The following is a 15,023-nucleotide window of genomic DNA, read 5'->3' on the forward strand; positions in this document are numbered from 1 at the left end:
ACTTGACAAGATGCATGGTTTGTGAAAGTCTTCCTGTAATTTTCAACTACGTAGAATAAGGTCAGAGGGCATTGTGTTAGGTGAAGCAAACCTGACACAAATACTGCATGAGCTCCCGTGTGTAAAAATCTTCATTTATAGAAGCAGAGGGTAGAATGCGGGTTACTGGGAACTACGGGTTGGGTCTGGGGAGATGTGGGCTAAAGAACAGAACATTTCCACTCTGAGGAATAAGTTCTGGAGCTGTGTTGTCCAGCATAGTGACTATCCCTAACACCATGTGCTTATGCTAGAGGAGTGTTCCTAGTCCTACCGACAGAGAAGGAAACTGTGAGGCAATGCAGAGGTTAATGAGTCCAAGTTAGCTTTTCCATAATACACATGTATTTTAGGACATTATATGTTATATCATAAACATATATTTTTCAATTAAATAAATCAATTTAAAAACTAAACATATATGTACTGTAAAGTAGAAGTTAACAATTCACTTTTATAAAACAATTATTTACTCACAATGACTAAAATTTCAGTTTGCATGTAACATTTTGTCATATCTAACAGTTCTTATGTAATGTAACAAATAAAAATAGCAAAAACAAGATGACAGTTACACAATAGCAACTGAGACGGCAGGAAACAGCAGGAAATAGGGGCCAAACACACAGCAGCAACTGTCATCTATTGAGACTATCAGTTTATACTTTATGTATGATTCCATTTGAGATACTTCATGAGGAGGCAATGTGAAATAAAATGATGGCCTGGAAACATATATAGGTACATACCTAAATACATATAAGTGCATATATACACACAAGCATATACAGGAGGGGAGGGGAGGGGAGGGGAGGGGAGGGGAGGGGAGGGGAGGGGAGGGGAGGGGAGGGGAGGGGAGGGGAGGGGAGGGGAGGGGAGGGGAGGGGAGGGGAGGGGAGGGGAGGGGAGGGGAGGGGAGGGGAGGGGAGGGGAGGGGAGGGGAGGGGAGAGGAGAGGAGAGGAGAGGAGAGGAGAGGAGAGGAGAGGAGAGGAGAGAGAGATGGTGCTGTGCTTTCATCCACCGAGTTATCGTTTCAGCCTCTCGAGTCAGGCTGGACTCAAACCTGCTATGCACTTGAGGGCGTCTTTTAACTCCTCTTCTTCTGCCTCTACCTCTTGAGTGCTGGGATTATAACTATTGGAGTATGGTCACCTGAGGTGTCAGTCCAGCCAAAGGGCTGAAAGTAGCAAGCAGGGGAAACGACTGACTAAAAACAAGAGAACCAAAGAAATGTCTTAGAGTTGAATACTTAATGCTTAAATGGGACATCTATGTGAGCTTTATTATCCTCATAAAGCAAAGAGCTAATTATCTTTGTTTTGTTCTGTTTTTCTTCCAGGCTGACTTAGATGCTGGAAGACCACCAAGACCAGAAGTGACAGTCACCAGCCCTCAAGAAAATGACGAGAATGAACAGAACAAGGACTCTTCTGCTGTGGCATAGATGGTTTTAGAGCAGGAAATACATGGGATGTAAGATCATGCAGGGCTGTAATACTTGAATAATGAACACGGCCTCTCTGTTAGGCAGGATGTGGCAATATGGTGGCGCACCACCTGCTGAATTTTAAAAATAGAAGCTAAATGGAAGGAAGGTTAGGTAATTTGTAGCTCAAAGCAGAATGACTTATGTTTATGTCAGATGTTTAAAAAATTCCTTTAGAAGAATCAAATAAAAGAGAGAGAGGGATTTGTACCTTAAGACAGTTAACTACCTGTGTTTGTAAGGAAGAAAGACAAGGGCTACCTTCCATTAGATACTTTACTATAGACTTGGAAGCAAGAGTATTGGCAGCTTGTTCTAAAGCATTTATCTAGGAAAGTGTAGACTTTTAAAGAATTGGTGATAGGAAAGCATGTATTATGTTCTCAAAGGAATAAACTGTTGAATGGACAAATTGCAGTTTAGTTTTAGAGATGATTTGGAGATGGCAATAGATCCAAACACTCTGAAGCTGTTGACATTCCTTTCTTCCTTTATCCAAGGTCCCCCTCAGACAAAGTCAGATCACAGTTCAAGCTGTCTTCTGGGGCTTGGAACTGCTTCTCCAGGGCACTGGCAATTGACATCAGGTGTGCCTGCTGAGGCACACTCTCAGGCAAGAACCAGAGAGTGAGATGTGGGAATCCTGTGACTTTCCCTAATCTGGTCTGTCTGTACCAGGAACAAACCGTCTCCCCCGCCTATGTACTGTTGGAAACTCAATATTAGTGAAGATTGAATTCTTTCCATTACTTCAAAAAAGAATGTTTTAATAAACACCAGGAAATAGAATAGGAAACAGCAAAAAGAAGAGTTTCTAACTACCCAGTTCCTTTGCTTTTTGCTATTATTCTGTCAGGGTTGCCATGGTTGCATAGGGTTATTATGTCCATCCATCCATCCATCCATCTCCTAACCTTTTAGACTTACAAAAAGATGTTTATGTTTAGCCTTTTTTTCATTTCAAGCAGATTCTTTTCTATAAATTTATATTCTGTCTGATGGAATTGGCGAAAAAACTTAAAATTTTCCCATAGCACCTGATTTCAGTTTGTGGATGGACTAAATTAATGTGTTTTTAACTTATTAGGTATAGATAAAGGAAAATATAATTGCATTAGTTTGATGATCACAGTAGAGATGATGCACCTCTTCCCTAAATATAGAAATATCACATATTTCTCATTTTAAAGAATATATTTTTACTCATAGAAAATTTAAACTGGAAAATTTTAACATCTAGTGCTTTTGTAAGATCCATTACTATTGTAAGTCTAAGAGATCATTTTCCCTCCAGATTTCACAACCATCCATCTGGGATCAAAATAGTTGCGAGTTATATATACTAAAGTAATATAGAAAATGGGTACATGTTCCCTCAAAAGCTATTTTGATTTTTCTGTAAATAGAAAATGCGAACAGAGCCTATGATGTCACAGTGTTTGAGGGAGATCATGACACAGAGCTGCGAATCTGGGAGGATGGATTTTAACTGGGGCACAATCTGGGCTGTGCTTTCTCTGTATGGGCTTACTTTCCCAAATGTGACCGTACAGCACACATGGACGGCCAGCAGGAAATCAGAGAAGCCAGCCTTCTGATGTGAAACACTGGGGGCTGAGGTTTCAAATACTTTGTAAAAGTTGAACATAAGACATTTAACTAACTCTCAGACTGATTCTCTTTCTCAGTGAAGGACATTTTTCCTTAACAGAGCATTACTCTTTGTTCCCACCTTTTTTCCATTTTACTCTGATGCTTAGGATCCAGGGGCCCTCTTGACAGCTTTCTTAATGAGGCACAACACTGATATTTTACATGAAAAATAAACTTTGAGATTTAAAGAACATTTCAAGACGGTTACAGGCATAATAACAGTCATAAAGTGTTGAAATAAATGGGGAGATCATTTTCTCCTGTGCATATATTTTAATACCTGGAAACCAAGTAAAAATTATCTCCATATGTTGCCTAACCAAATAATCGATTATTCATTGGGAATTAAAACTGTAGGCATAACTCTGAAGGTGACCTTAACAAAAGTTGAAGGTCAGTTCACCTGTCAAAAGTGACAGTCTCCTCTATGGGAATTGGGCACCTATGATAGGTTAAGTCCACAAATAAGTGAGACTTCCTGACAGATTTGGGAGGCTTGCATTGAGCATATGAATGAATTCTTGGTGAAGGGTCATGCATGACTTGTACAGAGGGCACTTGGATATATATCCAGTGTATTGCTTTGAGGTGTCAGCTTTTTGCAGTTTCTTAGTTTTAATTTTATATCACTGATGTCTTAGCTGTATTTCAATTTTAAAGACACTTATGATCACTGGTTTGCTGGTGGAATTGGAACATTGGAAGTTTTGCACTTGAGTAGACGTGACTTTGAGTGATGTCACCTTCAGGTGAGGGGTGTGTTACATGCTTGGCATCTGGAAGCCGTTACTGCCTGCCCATCACCTTCCTGTTACTATTTTACAGGGCAGCCCCCGACTCACTGTGTTTTCCTAGGGTCTTGAGGAGACTTGTTATTTAGGATGTTTTCATTGCATTTTATTTCAATGTCAAAATGCCAGACTCATAGGAAGATCATGATATAGTCATGCCTCCAGTTTTATTCTGAAAGGGTTAATTCTAGCTGTGGTGTCCAAACACACACCACGCCGTGTGGTGTGGCCTAGAATCAGCCACATGTCTCCGTGGGTGCAAACCTGTGAGGCGACACTGATACATTTCTTGCTGTCTGTCCTAGGGTGGGGCACCAAACTCAGAAACCACAAACTTTTCTTTAGAAGCTAGCAAAATGACTCAGCAGATAAGGTGCTTGTTACCTAGCGTGATGCCCTACACTGGCTGTTACATACACAAAGCTTGCCCACTTCCCATAGCTAAATAAATAAATGTAAACACATTGTTTTCTTGAGACATCCTTCCTTATACACAGAGGATGAATTTCACTAATTCAGAGATCATTGTGCTTAAAACTTTACTGTAGTGAGGCACACGTGGCTGACACCTGTAATCTCACATCTTGGGAACTGGAAGTAGAATTAAGAATTAAAAAGTCACCCTTGACTACATAGCGTATTTGGGGCTAACCTATGCAACTTGAAACCCTGTCTTAAAAACCAACTGACCAACCAGCTACCTGCCCACTAAAGCTGAACTTGCCTCTGCAGGAAAATCAGGTGTGTTCATCATGCTACCAGAAGGCAATTCAACGTGTTCAACATGTCTTCTGAAGACTCTATTCTGTACTTTTGTTGTTGTTAAAGTAGCAAAAGCAAAGTCAAAAGGTAAATTAATCGCTGAGTGGAAAGGTCCTCATCTTAACGGGTGCCAATCAGAACAGAGAGCACACTGTACATCCTTATCAGTACTTCCACCGGTGCAGCCGTGCCCTTGCAGACATTGGGAAGGACCTCCTCACTGATGCTTGTTCAACAAGTCTCTCCTGTGGGGAGGAGTGATGCCAACAATCCAGGAGCAAATATTGAGAGGATACTGTTGTCATGGTGTTTTAATATCGCTCTACTGAAACCAAGACATACGATATTTTCCCCAAATATGAAAGGTGCCAGCATCATTTAAACTAGGCATGGTGGCACATACCCGTTACCCCAGTGCTCTAGATGTGGAGGCAGAGGGATCTGAGGTTCAAGGTCATTCTCAGCTACATAGTGAGTTGCAGGCCAGTCTGAGCTGTGGGAGACCTGTCTAAAACAAAAAAGGAAGGGATGCTAAAATTAGTTTCAGTCACAGTCTAAAAATTAGAGTTGTGTATCTTGTTTCCTGAACTGATGACAGTCTATGGTTTGTGCAGCCTCCTACAATACTATGTGGACTATGGGAGGTGGGGGCAGGGAGAAAATCCAGGACTCCTGCTTGTGTCCAGAAACCAGGTACACAGTGTCACCAGTTCCTGAAGCTTAGTCTGGTTTTTCATCCAGAGACCCCTGGAGTTCCTTGTCATTGTCACGTTCACAGGTCTGGCTTTTGCATTGTATGTTTTACCCAATGAAGTCTGAAAGACAGGGAGGGAACGGAAGAATGTCCCTATATGCTGAGAAGGAAGTAAATTGTTGTTTTTGAATAGTCATAACACTTGTAGGATATCTGGAATTAGGAAAGAATTAAAAATAATGAAGAAAAAAGGCACTTATAAAAGCCAGTGGGGACTAGTGGGCTATGGCCTTCCAAGGCAATGGCTACCTAGCTTCGCTCTGTGAATGGGACCAAATGAATTCTGTGCAGGTTTATCAGCTTGAAATGCCTGGTTTAATTGACTGTTTCAGTTTTTGTCAAAAAAAAAAAATGGGAGTGATTGTGATCAACTTTAGAAGATTGCAGGAAGCTCTGTTGCTTTTGTGTTTCCCTTGCATCTTAAATTGCTAACATGCACATAGTAATGGGTAATTTTTAATGCACTTTCTAAAGATTAAATTAAGCTCATTATTTCTGTAGCATTTATTATATTTAGAATGTCTTTATGTCAGGAAAAGTATGTGTTTTGATCAAATTATGAGATGTAGCTTTCATTTCTGTATCAGAGCACATTCTAAAATGCTTGTGTACTCACCCATCCTGTGAGTACCTGGGTGTTTTATACAGTTACCATGCATGTTCAGCATTTCCATATGATGGGTTGTTACTATTTTATGTGTGAATCCCTTTTGTAGCATTTTCCAGACACACAACAGATACACAGACTTACATAGGCATTCAGCTCAGTAGAGGTTACTTCTGTTTGTATATAGAATAGACATTAAGCTTCATCATGTAATTTTTTACAATTCCATATGCATGTCTATTTGATAAAAATTTAGATCTATTAAAATTGTTATTTCTTTATTTTATGGAATATCTTTAGAGATGCATAAGCTCAGAGGTTTTGTGACACTCATGACATGTATTTTGTATACAGACAATCACAGAAATAAATGTATAATTTTACAAAGAGTTTCATTTAAATTCATGTTGTGTGACTGTTCACTGCTTCCTCTTACATAGTTTTGTTTTCCCCTCCACAGCTAAGAAACAGACAGTTAAGCACATCCCTATGAGCACAGAGCTTGTACTTAAGCACCTCTCGGACACATTAACTCACCGTGGTCATCCCCCTGAAGCAGAACAGCAAACTCCACCAGGAAGCAGGTGTCTAAACTACCAGAGGCAGGCCACTTTGCAGACATCGTTCATCAACGTCAGAAACTCCCCACAGCTGACACCAATAGAAGCTCCATAAGGCACTGCAACATTGCTTGCGTGTGTCTGCTGCTATACTTGTTTATGAGAATAAACACAGCTCTCTCACAAGCTTCCGAGTGGAGTTTTTTTCCTCCTCTAATGGGGCTTGAGTCTATTAAATTGTTACACAGTCTCTCCAATGTGCTGGTAGTCAAACTCAATCTTCCATTAAGAAGACAAATGATACAGGAATGCCTGGCGCTTCTGGTAGATCTAACAAATGCATTGGTTTGGTAGCAAGAAAAGTGACATGAAAATGCAAGAGAAAAAAGCAAGACAGTAAGTTTAAAACTCCATGAGGCGACAATCTCTGGTTTCCACTGCTCAGTGTCTCATTTGTTATTTATTCATTGGGCTTCATTATTTTGTTTCTATGTATGTGTCTCTCCGAGTGTGTGCCATGTGTGCAGGCACCTTGGGGTGGCAAGAAGAAGAAGCCATCAGACTCCCTGGAGCTAGAGTTACTTGTGGTTGTGAGCCGATGGGCTGGGGACTGAATCCGGATCCTTATTGCAGAGCCGTCTCTCAGTCTTGGTTTTGCTGTTGCTACATTCGCTGGAAACAGGACCTCACACTCTGTCATCCTTACTGGCCTGAAACTTACTGTGCAGCCCAGGCTGGTTACAAATCCACAACTATTCTCTCGCCTCAGCCCTCCGTGCTGGGACCACAGGTGTAAGTTACTCTACTTGGTTATCATTGTTTCTTTGAATTTTATTTTAAAATACTCGCTCCCCCATTGCCGTGGAGGCCAGGAGACAACATGCGGGAGTTGGGTTTCTCTCCTACCTCATGGGTTCTGGGTCAGTCAGAGGTCAGCAGCTGCCCTTACCTGCTGAGTCTTCACATGTGTTTGCTCAGGTTGCTCCTTTGGGCTAAGGATAAACATTAGGATTGTCCTGCTTCTCCTAGTTCTCTGCTCATTTGCTGGCTTCTCATCCTTTCCTTTGACCGCCTGAGGTCTCCCTGAGCAATCACGTTCATAACGTCCACAACTCCTTATGTGCCGTGACTTCTGCAATGGTGACTGCTAGCCAGGTCTCCCCCGGGAACTCCAGACCTCTGAGTACAGCTTTTGACTAGGCATCTTGGTTCCTCAAAGTCGAATGTTCTGTTCTTGGAAAACATAGTTCTACTCCCATGTTGTCTACCCTGGCCCATGGCACCAATTGCTAATCCCGGGGACTACAAGGCTGTGCCATCCTGACCACTTTATATGATGTTGGGGTTAAACCCACAGCTTCCTGCATGTTAGGCAAGCACTCTGCCAGCTGAGATAAATATTAGCTCTAATACAGTTTTGAAAACTTTTTTATTTTGGGTACCACTTGCTTTCTGTTTTGTTACCATTCTCTGTTCTTATCACTAATATTTCCTTCTGTTTCTGTGTTTGCTGTAACTCCTTCAGCTGAATGCCTTGCTAATTGCATTTTGGCTTCTCCCATTTTTGACATATGTTTTTGGGGCTTTAAACGGACCAGCATGTTTCACAGCAGTGAGAACAAGAAGTTTTGATAGAAAATCCTTGTGTCTGCAATTGGACTGTAAATCGTTTCTGAGAATTTTCCTACTCTTTGACTCATGGTCCAGTGAATAGGTCTGGGAATGCTTGCCCCTCCCGAGTTCCCTTTAATCGACTGGTGCATCCATCCAACTTCTGTGAGCACTGAGTGTTTGGACACCTCTCTTCAGTCCCAGGGACACTATAATGACCAGGAGGTTCATTTCTGCATTATTGCTTGCATCCAATGGCTGACTGGCATGGAAGCCAATACTTTAGTACCTTGCTTCAGGTGGAACTGCTCCAAAGCTGCTGGTGGAACTGCTCCAAAGCTGCGGTTGGGCCATATCCTTGTCTCCTTCCATCTTCCCATTCCTGCATCTCTCACACTTCTTAAGAACGTCCCTTCATAAATCTGTGTAAATACGTTCATCTCAGTTCTGCAGCTAGAATGCTCAACTTAAGATAGAGCAACCCAGATACCATGGGTATTTCTTTGGAAGAAGATTTTCAGAGGGGGCTTCTGAAGTTATACCTTACTGGCCACGCAACAATATTCCATCCTCTGGGGATATGTGAGGTTGAAAGGGTGTAGCCTGCCATTGCAGATCATCTCCTTTGGTTGACTATGACAGCATGGGGATGGAAAGGGAAGCATTCCCACTAGCTGGTACCGAGTGCCTGGGATTTGGAGGCATATAGGGAAACATAAGCCTAAGAAAGACTATGGTGTTAGATAACTTTCTTTGAATATGCCTTAAAAATTGAAGCAAGAAGCCAAGAGTAGTGGCTCATTTCCTTTCTCCCAGCATTTGGGAGACAGAAGCAGAAGATTGAGATGAGGTTGAGGCCAAGTTTATATCTAACTTTGACTATAGAATAAGACTTTCTCTCAACCCCAAAGTCCTTCAAAAAATTTGAAGGACTTCTGTGGAGGTGCCCACTGAACCCTGATATCCGTCAATATCTGTATCAGTAAAGCTAAGTAGTCATGCCAGATTGGCATGGTAGACTACAGAGGAAGGGATAAACACATATGGATGCAGGCATACTTAAATGACTCTCCTGTCTAAGATAGGGGTGTTTGGGGCTTAGAATACAGACTGTTTATAAAGGCGATTAGTGCTCAGGGGGCACAGGATTTCACAGAAAGATAGGTTGTGTCTGTAGGCTGGATAGCAAGTAGATACTTTGAAGAACAGCCTCCTGAAGCAGCGGAGAGGAGGGCAGGATCCCAGAATAGCACTGAGCCATCAGAAGCCAAATGAGGTTAGTTATTGGTATGGGTGACTCCCGCGAGTCCTGATTTGTTACATGTAAAGATGTTCTATAAAGCATGTTAATGTAAAAGCTTTATTCATGTGTGAGCGCGTGTGTGTGTACCAGTTTATATGTGCACCAATGAGTGTCCTTTCACTTTTATGTTGGTTCTGGGGAATGAATTTTTAGCAGTTGCTTGACCTGCTGAGTCATCTTCTGAGCCTCCAAATGTGGTCTTTTAAAAGGTAAGATAGGTTAGAAGCTATCAAAGTCTATAATTGACAGAATGGGGCTGGAGAGGTGGCTCAATGGCTAAGAACATTTGCTGCTCTTACAGAGGATCCTGATTCAGTTCTCAGAATCAACATGGTGGTTCACACCTACCCATAATCTATCCATAGATAGAGATGGATGTAAGCTGCCATGTCAGGGATGGGAATTGAACCTGGGTCCTTTGAAAGAGCAGCCAATGCTTTTAACCACTGAGCCGTCTCCCCGGACTCCAATAATGATCTCTTAGAGAAAGAAGGGCATATAGGAACCAAATGACAGATGAAGTCCTGGCCAAGGTGGACCACACAATGGGTACCCTGTGTCTATAAACACATGCAGTGGTAAAAAAGCACAATGATGTCACTAGCAGCCGCTGACCCTTCACCTGATCCCCATGCGCTGTAGAATAAGAGCTGCCAAGGAGAAAAGGCTGTATGGAAGTCATTCTGCCATCTCCTTCTGTGTCAAGAAAATATCACAGTGAGGAAATGGCAGCTACGGCCACTGTTCTCCCAGTCCACAAGGATGCGGGATTGTGAGGTCTTAAGGCTTATCAAAACAGCAAAGAAACCAAGCGGATGTCCTGTTAGATTAACTGGTTGCATCAAAATGACAGTAATGTTCAACAAAGGACTAGTTCCTTAACTCAGTACTAGACTCAATCACAAAAGCCATGTCAGATGTGTTTTATTAGTCTCTGGCCTTTGTGTGTGGCCACTGAAATATTAAAACTCCATACCCATGTTTACCTCTAACTCATCTTAAAAATCAGAGTGCAACTCCTTTGTCAAGTCTTGATCTCTTTTATATTTTTCTGCGGATGTTGCATTGGATTGTGGGTAATTATTTCCATTTTTTTTCAGTTCCCTACATCTTCCTTTAGCTGTGTCAAATCTACTACTTGTTTCTTTCATTTTGGTTTTTAAATTAAAGGTTTCATTTTTTTTTCTTTTAATTTCCAGAAGTGTTTGGGTCTTTTAATTTTTTTCTGTTGTCTGTTTAGAGACATTGTTTTGATGTGATTTGCACCCCTTCCTGCATGGCTGGTGAGGGTTCTCCAAAGGCATGGAACTGATAGAATAAATATATATTAAATGGTCATTTATTAGATTGGCTTACATGATTCACTCTGGTTAGTTTAACAACTACTGTTTATATGAGTTGCCTTCAATTGCTAAGTCCACAAGACTGGGGACCTCTGTAGTTCACCTTGGGTGCCTGGAGGGTTCCTCAATGGTGGCTTATCTTCAGTCTACACTGAAAGGTTTAAGAATTTGGGTTCTGATGTCGGCGAAGAATGAAAGCAGTGGTCATAACAGCAGGATGACAAACTGGTCAGGTATGAAGACAAGCTTGCAAAAAGCAAAACTGTCCCCTCCCTTATCTGAGTCATTGCAAGATGGAAAGGGGGTCTTCTCACTTCAGTTAACTCAGTCAAGAAAATCCCCATCCCCATGACAGAGGTTAGGCTCGTCGAGAGAATCTCTCTCGGGTGTTGCAAGAAGTTTGTCTCCTTCCTGAATCTAGATCCCATCAAGTTGCTAACTGCATTAGCAATCACATCATAGAGCTCACATTTAGATGTCTGATGACAAACACAGCTTTGATTGTGTTTCCTGCCTGTTCATCTGACTGCCCTGCCGTGTCTGTTCACCCAAAAAAGTCCTGTCCTTGCAGAACTTTCACTCCTTAAAATGTGAACTTATCTTTGCATTTGCTACTTATGCAGGGCCCCTTATACTTTGTGAAACTATCTCAGGAGGGGCTTCACATTTCATTTTGCCAGATACCGAGATGTTTCACGGTCCCAATCCTGGCTGATCCTAGGAAGTCCCAGTCTGCCTCTGGAGGGGTTTCAGGTTCTTGTGTCCTGGAACAAAGGATTGAGCAGACATCTATTCGGAGGCAGTTGATTAGAAGATACATATCTGAGAGAGAAAGGGGGCCAAAAGCACGAGAGAGCTGAGAAAATAATGGCCCCACTGCACAGACTTGATGCTGTGGCTCATGTAACGAAAGATGCCACGGAGCCAGGCTTTACCCTTCATTTAAAGTCAGTAGTTCTTAGAGCTCTTCCTAAAGGATTCCAGGCCTTTGCAAAATTTAGTAATGAGAAAACCTGGCACGCGAAGAGGTCGCATGGCTGAGGATTGCTTAGGCAAATGGGTCCTTCTTCAAACAACTCCAGATGAAAGGTTTAGATATGTGGAATTTGTTTGCTAAAGGTGTAAACTGTGCAACAATAGAGACCATTTGCGAAGCAATGGGCAGTCAGTTCATCAGAAGCTGATTCCCCTGCTGCTTTTACTAAGTCTAAAATTCATCTTGGAGTGACCCCTTTTCTTTCACCGACCCCTGCTCATCTGCCTAGCACTGACTTTCTGTAATGCTCTGTTGTCTTATGCACAACTTCATGTATTGTGTCTCATCTCCATGTTCAATACTCTCCCAGAGGTACGTGTCTTATTGCTATCAGGAGCTATCGTTGCTCTTGGACCCTCTGAATTTCTCTGGGCCAGTGGTTTGAGTCTGTTTCAGTAGCCCCAGCTGGGGCTTTCCAGCTTCGTCCTTTGCCAACTTATTTTTCTCCTATTTTAATTCTACAGCCTTCACATGATGCTTCCGAGACCTCACTGTCTGCCATATCCCCTACTTGAGCTCAACCTTTGGAATTCTTATCCTTGAGTAGTGTAAGTTTGAGACCTGCATGTGGCAGTGTTGCACTTTGATTTTACATAGGCTTATTTTTCATGAGAAAATATTAGGGTGAAGGAGTTAGATGGCTCAGTGATTGAGAACACTTGCTCCAGACAGCCCAGGTCTGACTCCCAGCATACATATGGTGGCCCACAACAGTATATAACTCAGAGAATCTGACACTGTCTTCTGACCTCCATGTGCACCAGGCATGCATGTGGTGCACAGATATATATATGTGTGTGTGTGTGTGTGTGTGTGTGTGTGTATGTATGTATATATACATGCATGTAAAAACTCATAGAAATCAAGTAAAAATCAATCTTAGAAAAAAAGACTAGGGTAGAAACCGAGCTTTTCATGCTATTTATAAGTGTCTATTATCAGGTTGTTTTGAATTCTTAGTTCTTCAAGTAGTGTTGTGATTGGATATTTCCCTCCTGCCTGCTGGTTCCCAAATACCTGGCAGCTGCTTCCCAAATAATTGACTTGGATGCTTAAAAATCACATATAAAAGCTTGGCCAATAGTCCAGGCTTGTTACTAGCTAACTCTTACATTTAAATTAACCCATTTCCATTAATCTATGTATTGCCATGTGGTTTGTGGTTTTACCTGTTCTCTAGCATGTGTTGCTTCCTGGACAACTGATGGGTGTCTCCTGACCCTGCCCTTCTCCTTCCCATCATCCTTGGTTTGGTCACCCTGCCTATACTTCCTGCCTGGATACTGGCCAATCAGCATCTTATTAAACCAGTTCAAGTGACAAATCTTTACAGTGTACAAATACGATTATTCCATAGCACGTTGTTATTGGGGGATCCCATGGTGGGAAGAAATCTCATTTCCTTTATATCCTCTCCATCTTGAGTATTAATTATCAAGGTCCCAAAAAGATCTGCTTCTTCCTGAATTTGCCAAAATAGTGGCCATGCCTTACTTTTGGGGGTTATTGAGCAACCAATGGTTTCTTAACAGCCAGGGCTGGAAAGATGTAAAGTTGTTTTGCTTAGACACAGATGAAAGAGGGATCCAGAACCTAGGTTTGCAGACACTAAGAGTACTTGCTGAAAGAGGTCACACATTTGGGGTGAACGAGGTATTTATCTGTGTGATCTGTTATCAGTTTGATAGGTGTGATGGTTTGAGTGAATATGGCCCCCATAGGCTCATAGAGACTGGCACTCTTAGGAGGTCTAGCCTTATTGGAAGAAATGTGTCACTGGGGTTGGGCTTTGAAGTTTCAGATGCTCAAACCAGTCCTGGTGGCTTGCTCCCTCTTCCTGTTGCCTGCCTATGTGAAAATTTTGGCTACCTTTCCAGCACCTTATCTGTTTGTTTGCCGCCATGCTTCCTGCCATGATGACAATGTTCTAAACCTCTAGACTGTAAGCCAGCCTCAATTAAATGTTTTCCTTTATAAGAGTTACTGTAGTCATGGTGTCTCTTTACAGCAATAGAAACCCTAACTAAGACAGAAAGTAGCAGTGTGTTCAGCACAGTTATCTTGCGGCAGGTGACTGGAATTTGTTGAAATGGATAACGTGTATTTAATTATTCTCTAACTGTTTCACCTAAAGACAAAATCCCTCCCCCCTTTCCCATAGACCCGTTTTTAGCTGCTGGTGCTATTTTGGGAGCTTGTGGATCCTTTAGGAGGTGGAGCCTCACTGAAAGAAGTGATCATTTGAAGGTTGGCCCTATAGGAAATAATCTGGCCCTAATTCCTATACCAGACTCTCTTTGCCTTCTGTTCCACTGGGAAGAGAACAAGATGCCCACTCAATGGGTGATCTTTCATTCTCTTGGCATTAGCTCTGGTTAGTTGTACAACATTGAATACAAACTCTTTATATGCCAAGCTTGGTGGGAGGGCACTTACCTTTATGGTTACCATAGAGCCTTCATGGTTCTTTATCCTTACCTGTGCTGCTGGTGTTGAACAGCTACAGATGATGTGACTGGCATGGCGGGAAATTCCTATCACACTTCGCTGTCTGCGAAGTGGTCTTACATGTACTAGTTAGTGGGAAACATGATGCCTGTCTTGGTATTACTTTGCTGTAAAGTTTAAAATTCATCATCTTTGTCATTCACAAACTGCTATTGGGCTCTCTGCCTTGTAGAGCACCTGTGCCTCCAGCTGCCAGGACCTTTGGAGGGCTTCATGTCCAGGCATGCCACTTCTACATAGTGAAGGAGTTGCCAGTGGCGCTTGCTCCCCAGCCTCAGTACCACACTCTGCATTCTCAAATTGCAGAGCAAAGCTGGGGTCAAAAGACTGAGTCCTTGGGTACAGAGCTGCAACAATGCTGATCTTCCCTTTAAGAGTCAAACTCTGAAGTCTGGTGAGATTATTTTAATGTCCTTGCATGTCAGGCCCACTCTTCAAAGATCTTGGAGGAAGAAATTGGATTCTTTGTAGAAACTGCATCTTTCTCTTTGTCTGAAAGCCCTCGTCCTAAGCTTATTTCTGCTGCTCAGCATTGGAAATCAAAGATATTGTCATAAGGAGGAAGCTTC

General features: G+C 42.1%; 1 protein-coding gene across 3 annotated transcripts in view; it reads left to right on the forward strand.

Annotated features, from left to right (window-relative positions):
• Dcdc2 (doublecortin domain containing 2) overlaps positions 1-6,758 on the forward strand; it is a 188,351-nt gene extending 181,593 nt beyond the window's left edge. For 2 of the 3 annotated variants that reach the window (XM_057787919.1, XM_057787920.1), the window contains exon 11: positions 1,380-6,438. In XM_057787919.1, coding sequence (XP_057643902.1) covers positions 1,380-1,484 — 105 coding nt within the window. In that variant the 3' untranslated portion in view covers positions 1,485-6,438. Of the gene's footprint in view, positions 1-1,379; positions 6,439-6,553 lie in introns of those variants that run through there. The other variant, XM_057787918.1, reaches the window with a different exon arrangement.
• The last annotated feature ends 8,265 nt before the right edge of the window (positions 6,759-15,023 follow it).

The sequence above is a fragment of the Chionomys nivalis genome, chromosome 13 (assembly GCF_950005125.1).
Source record: "Chionomys nivalis chromosome 13, mChiNiv1.1, whole genome shotgun sequence".
Taxonomy (NCBI): Eukaryota; Metazoa; Chordata; class Mammalia; order Rodentia; family Cricetidae; genus Chionomys; species Chionomys nivalis.